The sequence below is a fragment of the Mandrillus leucophaeus genome, unplaced genomic scaffold (assembly GCF_000951045.1).
Source record: "Mandrillus leucophaeus isolate KB7577 unplaced genomic scaffold, Mleu.le_1.0 Scaffold688, whole genome shotgun sequence".
Classification (NCBI taxonomy): Eukaryota; Metazoa; Chordata; class Mammalia; order Primates; family Cercopithecidae; genus Mandrillus; species Mandrillus leucophaeus.
Genome location: NW_012107452.1, coordinates 1,555,120 through 1,569,373, shown reverse-complemented (window position 1 = coordinate 1,569,373; position 14,254 = coordinate 1,555,120). Strand labels below are relative to the sequence as shown.

Below are 14,254 nucleotides of genomic sequence, written 5' to 3'. Positions count from 1 at the left end.
CTTCACACCTAACCATTAAGATAGATTAAAAATCTAAATAATTAGCGTAAAAGTTTAGATATCTGTACATACATGTCTTTAGGCTTCCTGACTTCGTTGGTTTCACCTGATTTTGTTGGTTACCAAGGAAACAGCCTAACTCCTGAGCCTCCAATCGCTAGCTCTTCCACGAGACTAATTCCTGATGTCAGGGTTTGAGGCACTAGTACAAACTCTGCCCGCAGTCCCTGCCCGAGGTCGTCTTTGCGGGGAGCCATGGCTGTGGCAGGGGTCCCGGCAGGTTCCTCCACCAGTCCCTGTGAGCCAGCCCCCGCGCTGTCCAGATCCCAGACCTCTAGCGGGCCGGAGCGGCCTTCTAAGGGCGGGCCTGGGGTCCTGGGCTCAAAGTCCAGCCTTGGCCGAGGCCCCACGGGTACGCTCGTGCGCCTTCCGTGCTCCAGGGGCCGCCAGACTCTCCCCGGCGCGGAATGGAGGTGTGAAGCTGCAGAAGCCAAGGAGGGGCTGACAAGGGAGAATAGGTTGCCCATGGTTCCCTACGCAACTCTGTGGGTACGGGGAGTCGAAGGCTTCTGCACTCCAAGGCTCCTGGCATCGTCCCCGCGCCACCCTGGCGCAGCCTCTGGTGGTAGCCGACAGCCTCACGGAGGAGGATCGAGACTGAACCTGCTCCCCCTACACATCCCTAGCCACCTTCCAGTCTTGTCCTCTCGGCACACGCCCCGCCCCGTGAGCTGCCACGTGACGGGAAACGCCAGTGAGCCTAATGGAGGTAGCTCCACCCCACGCCCCCGCCTTGCCCCTGCTCCGCGCGCCGCCACGTGATGCGGCCCACCTCCAGCCAATGAGCGCCGGCCTTGCCTCGCGCCCCGCCCCGCGCGCCGTGGCCGTTTGAAGTGACTAATTTCTGTCATATGACTGAGGCGCCCATGGGGGTGGCGGGGCGGCTCTAGGAGCAGGGGCCTACCAAGCGCCCAGCGGAGCGACCCCTGCCTGGCCGTGGGGAGCATGGCCCCTACGCTGTTCCAGAAGCTCTTCAGCAAGAGGACCGGGCTGGGCGCGCCCGGCCGCGACGCCCGGGATCCAGATTGCGGGTTCAGGTAGGGCGCTGTGGGGCGGGGGTCGCGGAGCCGATGGCCTTGTGGACTCCGGGCTCCAGGGGTGTTGGGGCCTTCGGTTTTCCGACCCAAGCGGAAGCGCCGCGCCGAGACCAGCATCTGGTCCTCGGTGGGGTGGAGCCGGCTGCTGGCTCGCGCTGAAGGGTTGGAGCGAGGTCCTACCTCTTCTCTTACCCCACCCGCCTCGCCGTTGCCCCTTCCCCCTTCTCCCGTCGGTTTGTTTACTACCTGACCCCAGCCACGCGCGACTCTGCTCCTCCGGATCTAGCACCGCGGCCGGAGACTTCGGGTCCACACGCCTTCCTGGCACCGAGTAGAGTTGGGCGCGGGCTGGATTGGACCTCAGCCGCCGTACTCCGGGCCGCGAAGTTCTCCCCTCCTCCCCGTGATCAGTTGTCCTCCAGGCGCTGCGTTCCAGCTCCGTTGGCGTTGTGGAGAGAGCGGCACGTTTGGCCAAGCTTCTGAGTTGAGAGAAGGCTGGAGGAGCGAGTAGGCAAGGTGCCGTTCTTTCAGGTTTCTTGGACGCTGAAATTGGAGGTGTGCGGTAACCGGACCGAGCGACCTTAATGTTATCGAAGGAGAAATGTGAAACTTGAGTTTAGAGTTACTACTGAAGCAAGACAACATTAAATGAAATCTGGCCTTGGAATTGGCCGTAGATTCTTCCTCTTTAGAACTGTTACTGAAAAGGAGTCTTAAAAATTGAAAATGTTAGCAGAGCATTTTGTGGTGTTACAGGCTTTGTTGATTTTTCGTTGTAGTACCTGTTGCTGGCAGAGTAGCTTTTCAGAATTGTAAGATTTGATATAAACCTGAATTCAAGGTGAAATTTAGTCGTTAAACTGCACCTGAGGAGATTATGTCCAAACAGCCTTTGTAAGTATTGCAGTGTGGAAACTTGCAAATATAACTAGGCTAAATGTCAAATACCACACAAACTTGGTAGGATAGCAAAGAGCCCAGTTGTACAACAGTAGTAGAAACAACAAAAAAAGAGAGAATCTGTCAAATTTTGGAACAGGCAAAGTTGAAATGATTGTGCCACACTGGTTTAAGAAATTTTGCTATTCTTAAAATTATTCACTCTCTCTTGCTAATGCAGATCTCATCAGGAAACATTCAGTAAATGCATATGGAATTGAAGACATTTTTCTACGTATCTCTCTTTTCCCCTGAAAAATAAATGTGTCATGCTCATCTGTCTCTCTCTAAACATTTCTTTAGTGTTTTTCCTTTGAAAAATGAAAGTGCAGCTTAGATAATACTACACTGAGCCATCTACTAACTCAAGCGACAGTAGGAAACAGGTTTCGATAGGATATTTCAAAGGTGGCATTTGAATAGACAACTGCTTTCTATTTCTGGGCAAAGATTGACTTTGGGTACCTAGGTTTACAAGGGTCTCAAGTCGCTCATATGAAAAAACATTTTCACGTCTGTTTTTCAAAAATGTAAAGTCTACTATATAGTTGCGTAATAGTATTTTACAGTTACCAAAGAACTTTCTCATCAGTTATCTTATTTGATGTTTCACAACAATCTTACGAGATAGAGCAAGTAGCAGTGCAGATAAGTATATATTTCTGCCAGTGGAAGTAAGAATTATCTGTAAGCCCAGTAACTGCAGTACATTATAGAATTGCTCACTTTAAAAATAAAACGTGTGATTGTGAGCAATGAAAACTGATGAAACAGAATAGGCATATCTGAAGGAAAAAAAACCATTCTGGTTAATGTCACATAGCTAATAACTTACAGATCTAATCAACCCAGGGTTTTTAAAAAACTATTTCATTGAGCTATAATTTATACACAATAAAGTATAATACATTTTAAGCATACATTGTATACAGTTGTATACCCACCACCCCTATGAAGTTTTAGAACACTTCCATTACCCAAAAAGTTCCCTCATGCTGTGTTGCAGCCTAACCCCTCCTCACCCAGGGCAGTCACTGATACTTTCTGTCAAAATCTTGTGTCTGGCTTGTTTGTTGCTTTTATTAATTCCCTCTTTTTTTTTTTTTTTTTTTTGAGACAGGGTCTCTGTCAACAGGCTGGAGTGTGGTGGCGCGACCTCGCCTAAAGCACCGTCCACCTCCTGGGCTCAAGGGATCCTCTCACCTTGGCCTCCCAGAGTTCTGGCCTTACAGGGATGAGCTACCACACCCAGCTAGTTAATTCAATTTTATCACTGAATGGTATTCCATTGTATGGCTATACCATGATTTGTTTATTCACTCACTAGTTGGAGGACATTTGGTTTGTTTTTTTTTTCCAGATTTGGGCTATTATAAATAATGCTGCTGTTAATGTTTGTGTATAAGTCTTTATGTGGACATATATTTTCATTTCTCTTGGGTAGATACCTAGGAATAGAGTTGCAGAGTCACATGCTAAGTGTTGTGTTTAACATAAAAAATTGTCAAACTTTTCCAAAATAGTTTTACCATTTTGTGTTCTCAGTAGCAATGCATGAAGATTACAGTTTCTTCACAATATCTTCAATATTGATACCATTTTTTAATTAAAAATTTTTATTGTAAAAAACCATATAAAATTTACTTTTTTTTTTTTTTTTTGAGATAGGGTCTCACTTGTTGCTCAGGCTAGAGTGCCATGATACAATTAAGGCTCATTGCAGCCTTGACCTCCTGTGCTCAAGTGATCCTCCCACCTCAGCCTCCTGAGTAGCCTCCTAAATATCCTCCCACCTTGGCCTCCCAAAGTGCTGTAATTACAGGCGTGGGCCACCATGCCTGGCTGAAATTTACCGTCTTAATAGTTTTTTTTTTCTTTTGATTATAGCCGTTCTAGTGGTATCTTGTGGTTTTAGTTTGCATTTCCAGAGATCATATTCAGCATCTTTTTATGTAACCCAGGTTTTTGAGTAGACTAACATTTAGTTTTCATTCTAGTATACCATGCTTTCCTTGTTGGAATCCTTTTTTGGGTATTTTGTTTTGTTGTAGTCAGCCTAACGCCTAAGTTGTTAAATCAGGCTTGGGTGTAGTTAGCCATTGGCAACTAACCGTAGCTCAGTTCCTAAGAGGCGGTTCCTAGAGTAACCGGTATACAAAGCCCAGTAATTGTAAGCCACAGTAGGACTCTAGAATAGGAGAGACTTCTGATAAAGAAGCTTTAGGAACCTTTCTGTATTGTCTTCTATGGTTATCCCATTAGAAGAGATGGCCAGGGAATACCCACTTCCCTTGTCTTCACTCTAAGGTCTCTTACCATATAGAGTTCTATGTGCTTATCTAAGATTCTTGAACTGGAGATGAATTTGAAAAATATGGGGAGGGTATTTTTTCAGTCATTTAGAGAATTGAGACAGTAATGTGTTTTCTCCATTTAAAGAATTTGGGGGAAAAGGCACTTTCTAGGAGAAGATACTGCTTTATGTTTTCTCCATTTTCTTCCAGTAGAAGTAAGAAATATAAACCCAATAACTATAATACATATAGAAATTATTGTTTTGGGCTGGGTGTTGTGGCTTATACTTGTAATTCCAGCACTTTGGGAGGCCATGGCGGGAGGAGTGCTTGAGCCCAGGAGTTCAAGACCAGCCAGGGCAACATGGCAAAACCCCTGTCCCTACAAAAATTACCAAAAATTAGCCAGGTGTGGCAGCGTGTGCCTGTAGTCCTAGCTACATAGGATGCTAAGGTGGGAGGTTGCCTATCCTGGGAGGTTAAGGCTGCAGTGATGAGCCATGATTGCGCCACTGCACCCTAGTCTGGGTGACAGAGTGAAATCCTGTCTCAAAAAAAAGATTGTTTTAAATAACATTCCTGAAAACTACTTTGGCAAGGAACGTTGGTTTTGAAGTGAAATGTTTGTAGGACATAATTAATGTTTGGTTAAATAATACCTGGATTTTTGTTACACAGGTTGAGTGTCCTTTACCTGAAATGCCTGGGACTAGAAGTGTTTTGGATTGTGGAATTTTTCAGATTTTTGAATACTTGTGTATACATAAATGTGTTTTTTCAGAGGTGGGACCTAAGTCTAAATATATACCTCGTACACATAGCACATAATTTATCCGATACTTTTTAATGATTTTGTGCACAAAGTGTCGACTGCATTTTGACTCCTCACATGAAGTCAGGTGTGAAGTTTTCCACTGTGGTGTCTTGTCAGTGATCAAAATGATTTTGGATTAGAAATGCTCATCCTGTATTCCAAATATATGAACATTTATTCTGATTCTTTATATCAGGGATTCTTAATGTACTCAGCCTTTTAATTGGTCTTTCTGTGATCCCACCTTTTTCCAAACTACCCTCAATATGTCATACATTTTAAAAAGTGCCATTGTGACTGGGCGCGGTGGCTCACGCCTGTAATCCCAGCACTTTGGGAGGCCGAGGCGGGTGGATCACCTGAGGTCAGGAGTTTGAGACCAGCCTGGCCAATGTGGTGAAACCCTGTCTCTACTTAAAATACAAAAATCAGCTGGGCGTGGTGGCGGGGCGCCTGTAATCCCAGCTACTCAGGAGGCTGAGGCAGGAGAATTGCTTGAACCTGGAAGGCGGAGGTTGCAGTGAGCTGAGATCGCGCCATTGCACTCCAGCCTGGGTAACAGGAATGAAACTCCATCTCAAAAAGAAAAAAAAAACTGCCAATTGTGGTCATGAACAGCAGACAAAATGAGACAAAAGGATGTATAGCATTTAATATCTTCATAAGGTTTATTTTAAGGATTCAGAGATAAGTGATGTAAAGAACTTAATGTGGTGCTTAGCACATGGCTTTCAGGAACCAGAAGTAGTTGTTACTGTTAATGATATCAGTCTTGTGTAAAAACCACTTAGTTTGGGCCCAGACTTATTAAAGAATGTCTTTTGCCTATTCTGCATAGTGTGACTTTTGCCAATTCGCTAGCCTTTTTTTTTCCTGTCCAAATGACATTTTTTAAAAAGCCACTATAGTATTATTGTTAATAGAATTAACAGAAATTCCTTAATACAAGCCATTCTTAGTCCATATTCCAATTTTCTGTTATCTCAATATGTCTTTTTATGGTAAGTTTGTTTGAATCAGTCTTAAGAGTCTATATATTACTGCATTTGCAGTTAGGCAGCTTAAGTAAGTTTTATTCTATAACAGCCCTCCCCCACTTAAATGTGAAATTTCCCACATTCTGTGTTTGGCTTTTGCAGTCGTATGGTTTCCCAGCAATATGTGGTTTAGAAAGCCCCCTCGAGGCAATTCTGATGCTCAGGTTTGCTGTAAGTTTGCTATAACTTATTCCTCTATTTCTTGTCTTTCCTGAAAGCTTGAAGTTAGATTTAGATATTTTATCATATTTAGGTTCCCTTTTTTTTTTTCAATAAAATTATTTTGTAGATGTTGTGTACTTCCTCCTCATCAAAGTTACATACCTGGTTGCCTCACTTGTAGTGGTTTCAGGTGGTATCAGCCTTATTCTTCTATTACATAATACCCCCTTTAACTAATGATTTTAGCATTCTTTGTTGATGATTGCCTGAATTCATTATTTTGTTATTTTGCAAAATGTATATTTTGCAAAATGGTGATACCCTGATTCTCTAATTTTTTGTGCATTTATTTGCTGGAATAACTTTTATCAACTATTTAGTTACTCCTTGCTACAGAAAAGGGAGCATAAAAGTTAGATGATTTCCTTGTCATTTTCCAAAGTAATTGGTAATGAGTTGTTCACTGAAGGTTTTTTGTTGTAATTATCATCTTAAAAGATTATCATGAGCTGTTGGATTTTAGTGTGTTTTAATCCACTCCTGTCAAATTGTCTCATATTTGGCCAATGGAAGCCTTTTTAGGTTGACTTCTGTTTCTTTTTGACATGACTTCATTAATCTTTGTTAACTTCTTGCTTTCTTCTGGCCTGTGTCTTAATCTACACTCCTCCTTCTAAGAGTTTATCACCTTGGATTTATTTTGATTCTGGGATATGCCAAGCTGTACTGCTCCCTATTCTTGACATAGTCCCTTATACCTTTTTGTTTGGCTTTTTTGTATTGAACATCTGGGCTTATTCTAATTACTCCTTGCTCCAGGAAGCCTTTTCTGATTTCTTCCAGACTAGAGTAGGTCTGACTGTAACTTTGTTTCATAGCTTATTGCATGTCCTTCTGTGACATCTGTCACAGTTGTCATTGTCCACGTCTCTCTTTGCTTATTTGAGCCCTCTCTTCAGTGTTAAGCGTCAAGATTTATTTTGTAGTCAGAACTCTGTAAATTTGCCTAATGGATTGTGTGTGGGGAATAGATGCCTAGGTTTTTGACTGGAACAACTAAGTAGATGCCTTTTTTCTTTGAGACAGGTTCTTGCTCTGTCGCCCAGGCTGGAGGGAAGGTGCGATCTTGGCTCACTGCAACCTCCACCTCCTGGGCTTAAGTGATCTCCCCACCTTAACCTCCCGAGTAGCTGCTGGGACTACAAGGTGTGGGCCATCATGCCTGGCTAATTTTGTATTTTTTGTAGACATGGGGTTTTGCCATATTGCTCAGGCTGGTATAGAGGCTGCTCTTAAACACGCTATCAAAAATAGCCACCTTCTCTCCATTTTCTGTTGGAACACACACTTTATATCCATTATAACTCTTTTAATATTTTATTATAATCTGTCTCCCCCAAGTTCACATTGTTGTGCCAGTGGACAACACAGTGCCTGAGTGTATGCTGAGGAAATATTTGTAGAATGAATAAATGAAGTAACAATTTTAAGGGCAGAGGGAGAGGGTCAAAAGTTCTGTTTTGGATATTTGGTCTAGTTTTAATTGCAATTGAGATACGACACGTAGAGATGACAGTTAAATAAAGTCAATCTGGAGTTCACAGTAGAGATTGGGATTGGAGATACGAGTTTGTGTGTATGGTTAGTATTAAAACTACAGAATGGATGAGATCATCTAGGAAAAGGGTATAGATAGAGAAGGGGAAAGGACTGAGGGCTTTGCCCTGAGGATGTGTGAAAATACACAGATCTGAGAGAGGAAGATATACAAAGAAGATAGATAGGGAAAAGCCAGGGATCTGTGGTGTTAGGGAAGCCAAGACGAGGAAGTGTTTAAAAAATGATTGAGTGATAAATTGTTTGTATACTGGTTGCTGACAGGTCTTGTGAGATGAGAAACAGAAAAGTGTCCATTTGTCAAGATGGAGGTAATTGGTGACCTTGATGATTTTTTGGTAGGGAGGATAAATGTTTGGGGGGAAAAGTGAGATAGATGTGGAGTAAATGTGAGGAAATGGCCCCACTACTTAACTTTCTATTTATTATTTCTATAGGAGAAATAATCTGTAGTGCTGAGTTATTTTTTCACTTTCAGCGTTCTGATTTTATGTCACATTTTGAGCTTCTGAAGTTCTTAAAAGCTAGCTTCATAATATTACTAACAATTTTAAGAATCATTTTTCAGAAGTTTTGTTTTTTAAATGGGATTTAAAAAAATTTGTCATAACCAAAAGAATTTTTATTTTACTTAGTTTATTTTAAATATATGTATTTTTAATTGATTGGATACACTTCCGAGCCTCTTGTAACCACTATTCTACTCTACTTCTATGAGATCAACTTTTTTAGTTTCTACATGTGAGTGAGGACATGTGGTATTTGTCTTTCTGTGCCTGACTAATTTCATTTAGCACCATGTCCTCCGGGCTCATCCGTATTGCCTCAGATAACAGAATTTTATTCTTTTTAATGGCTGAATAATATTCCATTATGTATATATACGACATTTTCTTTATCCGTTGATCTGTTGATGGACACTTAGGTTGATTGCATATCTTGGCTAGTGTAAATACTGCTGCAGTAAATATGAGTGTGCAGATATTTTTTTCGACATACTAATTTTCTTTCTTTTGGATACATATTCAGTAGACAGATTGCTGGATTATGGTAGTTTAATTTCACAGTAAGAAGTGCAAATACTATAATTTTGGTTGTTAATTTGATCTGCTTTTTCATCCCTAAGTAGTGGAATTAGATTTGTTTTTTAAACTAGGTTTATTGAAAAAAAGAGAAAAATACAGCTTTAAAGTGTCATTTATGAAACTTGGATACTTTCTTTTTTTTTTTTTTTTGAGACAGAGTGTCATCTAGGTGCAGTAGCACAATCCCGGCTTACTGCAACCTCTGCCTCCCGGGTTCAAGCAATTCTTGTACCTCAGCCTCCCAAGTAGCTGGGATTACAGGCACGTGCCACCACACCCGAAAATTTTTGTATTTGTATTTGTATTTATTTATTTATTTATTTTAATTTTTTTATTTTTAGTAGAGATGGGAGTTTCACCATGTTGGCTAGTCTGGTCTCGAACTCCTGACCTCAGGTACTCCGCCCTTCTTGGGCTCCCAAAGTGCTGGGATTACAGGCGTGAACTACTGCACCCAGCCTTGGATCTCACTTCTTACTAACGTAATAATTATGTTAAATCCTATTGATTTTAAACTTGCTTAAAATAACTTCCCATGTAAAACATAAGATAACCTCTTTTATTTTAAAGGAGTCCTAATCTACCCTCTCCGGATTTTGTTTCTGTTTCTGGGACCACCATTCTTAGTCTACCAAGTTGAAAATCAGAGATCATTGTTTATTCCTCCTAGTCTTTGATTGCCACATTTGCTCATTTGTTAAGTCCTGTTGATTCAGATTCTTCAGTAGCTTCAGTTCGATTTTATTTTCCACTGTCATCACCTTATACAAACCATTGATGCCTTTCTTAAAACTTTGCTATTACTTTCCCACTTTTCCCCTCCACAACATACTGCTTCTTTTCTCAGCAGGGAGATAGGGTCTCACTGTGTCACCCAGTCTTGAGTTGGAGTTCAGTGACGCAATCCTAGCTCACTGCAGCCTCAAACTCTTCACCTCAAGCAGTGGTCCCACCTTGGCCTCTCAAAGTGTTGGGATTATAGGTGTGAGCTGCTGCACCTGGCCCCACACTGTTCTTCTGAATTGATTTTCCTAGGTCATAATTCTAATCAAAACACTCAGAAATCTTGACTCCTCATTGCTTAAATAGATTGATCTGCGCTGCACACTGTTTTATGTGCTTTACACCTATTAACTCATTTAAATCTCACAATAGCTTTATAAAGAGGTCTGATTATCCCTGTTTCATTGATGAGGAAACAGGCACAGAGAAATTAAGTAGCTTGCCCCATGTCACATGACTACTAAGTGACGAAATTAAGATTTGAACTCAGATGTTTAAGTTCTAGAGACTTTGTTCTTAACAAAGTTCAAAGTCCTCAGTTTGGCTTATCAGCCTTTTATAGAGTTGTAGCTGGTGTGATCGACTTGATGAGTTCAGATCCATGCCCCTGTACTGCGGGGTGTCTGTGTGTATGCTTGCATCACTTAATTCTGAAATCAGACCACTTGGTTTTCAAACTGGAGTTCTCACACTTAATTGCTGAGTCCTCAGGCTTCATTCTCTTTTGTCATGAGGTAATATTAGAAGCAGTGCTTCTTGCTCTGTTATCTCATACCACTCTACCTAGGAGACAAGACTCTGTACTCCAAGATTTTCGGCAAAAGTCCTAAACTAGGTGCTGTTTATATCACCATTGAACTTATTCATGGTCATCATGACCTGATTGGCTTAGGCATAGACTGCCTATTTTGGTTACTGTGGCAAGGGGAGTGGAGTTGCTCTGATTGTGGTAGTACATCTGGAGCTAGTAGTGAGGTCAGTCTCCCACAAAATGCTGGTTGAAGAGGGGGAAGTAGATACTGAAGAGATAGTCCCAGTATTTATTATACCTACCTTCTGATAGTTGTTTTGAGGATTAAATGGCATAGTAGGTACTCAGATGTTAGAATTTCTTCCCACATCCCCTGCTTTAGTTCAGTATGTGCTGTTATAACAGAATACCACAGACTGAGTAATGTATAAAGAAAAGAAATTTATTAGGCTCATAGTTCTGGAGGCTAGAAAGTCTGAGAGCATGGTGCTTGCTGGCTGTTGGTGAGGACTGTCTTACTGCATCATCCCGTGGAAAAAGGCATTACATGGGCAAGAGAGTGCAGGAGAGAGCAAGAGGGGGCTGAACTCACTTTTATAACAAACCTACTTTCGAGATAATGATCTTAATTCCTTCCTGAGGGCAGAGCCCTCATGACCTAATACCTCTTAATAGTCTCACCTCTCAGAATTGTTGCATTGAGGATTCAGTTTCTGACATGTGAACTTTGGGGGACACATTCAAACTACAGCACTCTAATCCCCCAGTTTCTCCTTTCCAGTCTTCATTTTAGTTTGTCCTCTAGTTGTGGGCTCTAAGTAGGACCATTTGATGTTTCTTGAGAATAATCTGTTTCTTGTGTTTGCAAACTACTTGGAATACTTTGGATGTGACGTATTTTACAGGTCCAATAGAACCCACGTTTTTCCTGTATTTCTTCATTGTGGCAGATATTTGCTTGTGTTTTAATTGCATTTTTATGTATCTATATTAATACTTCACTAGATTGTAAGTTCTGTAAGGGCACAGCCTTTGTCTAACTTAGTGCTGTACTTCTGGTGTCCAACTCAAAGAATGCATTCAATAAATATTTGATGAATGAACAAATGAATAAAAATAGTCACTGAACTGAAAAAGTTCTAATTCATTTAACAAAGATGCTTCTGTTTTGAGTTGCTTGCCTAAAGTTATTCATTCAATGAGCGATTTAAGCAGATTTTTCTTTGACATCATTGTTTGTCAATTTAAAGGAAGATTTTATTTATTTTGATTTTTTTAAACATTGCAAGGGTGGCCTCATTTTCCAGAGTAAGTTTCCAGAATAAATTTTGGAATTGGTTATGACTCCCATAAATATGGATTTTGTATTAATTTTGATTAATTTCTAGTTACTTTAGAATATAAAATACAAACTGCATATTTGTAAATAATAGACATTATTTGTGAATAATTTAAATATTAAAAAATAAATCTTTTTGAAGAAACAGGATCTCAGTTTGTTGCCCAGGCTGGGCTTGAACCCCTGGCTCAAGCGATCTTCTTGTCTCAGCCTCCGAAGTAGCTGGGACTACAAGTGTATGCCACTGCAACCGACTGATATTTTAAATTTTTATTAATGAAATGCCTGAACATTTTTTAAAGATTACATAGTAAAGCCCCATGTTAACGTACCAGCTGTGACACTATCAGTTCCAGTCATGGAACTCCTGACTGGCTAGATGGCGAAGCTCATTACTTGTTAATTTTTTTTTGTTTTTGATACAGAGTCTCTGTTGCCCACGCTGGAGTGCAGTGTCGCAATCTTGGCTCACTGCAACCTTACCTCCCAGGTTCAAGTGATTCTCCTGCCTCAGCCTCCTGAGTAGCTTGGGATTATAGGTGCCTGCCACCACACCCGGCCAATTTTTGTATTTTTAGTAGTGATGGAGTTTCACCATGTTGGGCAGGCTGGTCTTGGAACTCCTGACCTCAAGCAGTCCACCTGCCTCAACCTACCAGCGTGTTGGGATTACCGGTGTGAGCCACCATGCCCAGCCTACTTGTTAAAATCTGACTCAAAATATTATGTGTTGAATTTTGCCCTGCCCAACAGCATTATAGCAGAAATTTACTTATGATAGTAGTTCCTTGTCCCACTGTGCCTCAAACCCAGTCCTTATCTTAGAGGCAAATTGCTTTTTCAGTTACTTTGCTGTTTTTTTTGAGTATTTACTTTAATATTTTAATTATTATTATTATTTTTTTGAGAGAGAGTCTCACTTTGTCACCCAGGCTGGAGTGCAGTGGCGTAGTCATGGCTCAGTGCAGCTTCGATCTTTTGGGCTCAAGTGATCTTCGCATTCCAGCCTCCCAAGTAGCTGAGACCACAGGCAAGAGCTACCATGCCCAGCTAATTTTTATTTTTTGTAAAGATGGGAGTCTTACTTTGTTGCCCAGGCTGCTCTTGAACTCCTGGGCTCAAACAGTCCTCCCATCTTGGCCTCCCAAAGTGCTGAAATTACAGGTGTGAGCCAGTGCACCCGGCCTTCTTTTATAGTTTCAAACAAATTGAATATATAGTTTATTATTGATTTATTCATTATTTCCTGATAATTAAAGATTTAGGTCTTTAACACATACATACATATATACCCTTCTTCATTCTTTCGATATTAGAATTTTTGATTAAATGATCAAAATTAACTATATTGTTGTATTGTAAATGTCTGTTCACTGATGAGCTAAATGTATTTTATGTTTTCTTTCCTTTTTCTTGAAGGTAATTGCTGAATTTTTGTATGTTTTGTTTTGTTTGAAATCGTTAGTATTTCTATATCCTTCAACAACTCCATAAAACCTCTAAAAAGAATTTATCTCTTAGTAAATTATCTGACAAATAATTGATCAGTTCATATTGTTTCCTCCTGGATATGTCCTTTTTTGGAACCTTCCAGCTTTCTCTGGCTCCAGTCTGGACTGCTGGCCCTGTAGGTATGCTCCGTAGTGTTGTCAGGAGGCTTCCTTTGTCTTTGTCTTAGGAATTACTTTGCCCTTTTGTTGTTGCTGCTGCTGCTGCTGCTGCTGCTCCTCCTCCTCCTCCTCCTCCTCCTCCTCCTCCTCCTCCTTCTTCTTCTTCTTCTCCTTCTTCTCCTTCTTCTCCTTCTTCTCCTTCTTTCTCCTTCTCCTTCTCCTCCTTCTTCTTCTTCTTCTTTCTTCTTTCTTCTTCTTCTTCCTCCTCCCTTCTTCCTCCTCCCTCCTTCCTCCTCCCTCCTTCCTCCTCCCTCCTTCCTCTTCCTCCTTCCTCCTCCTCCTTCCTCCTTCTTCTTTTCTTCCTCCTCCTCCTTCCTCCCTCCTCCGTCTTCCTTTTTGTTTCTTCTTCTTCTTCTTCTTTCTTCTTCCTTCTTTCTTCTTCTTCCTCCTCCCTTCTTCCTCCTCCCTCCTTCCTCCTCCCTCCTTTCTCCTCCTCCTTCCTCCTTCCTCTTTCTTCTTCTTTTCTTCTTCCTTCTCCTCCCTTCTTCCTCCTCCTTCCTCCTCCCTCCTTCCTCTTCCTCCTTCCTCCTCCTCCTTCCTCCTTCTTTTCTTCTTCCTCCTTCTCCTTCCTCCCTCCTCCCTCCTTCTTCTTCCTTTTTGTTTCTTCTTCTTCTTTCTTCTTTCTTCTTCCTTCTTTCTTCTTCTTCCTCCTCCCTTCTTCCTCCT

At 41.3% G+C, this 14,254-nt stretch overlaps 1 protein-coding gene across 3 annotated transcripts in view; it reads left to right on the top strand.

Moving 5' to 3' along the window:
* Window positions 1-820: 820 nt before the first annotated feature.
* Window positions 821-14,254, top strand: part of FNIP1 (folliculin interacting protein 1) — a 166,854-nt gene continuing 153,420 nt past the window's right edge. For 2 of the 3 annotated variants that reach the window (XM_012002448.1, XM_012002447.1), the window contains exon 1: window positions 821-1,097. In XM_012002448.1, the coding sequence (XP_011857838.1) occupies window positions 1,006-1,097 (92 nt within the window). In that variant the 5' untranslated portion in view covers window positions 821-1,005. The remainder of the gene's footprint in view (window positions 1,098-14,254) is intronic. The other variant, XM_012002449.1, reaches the window with a different exon arrangement.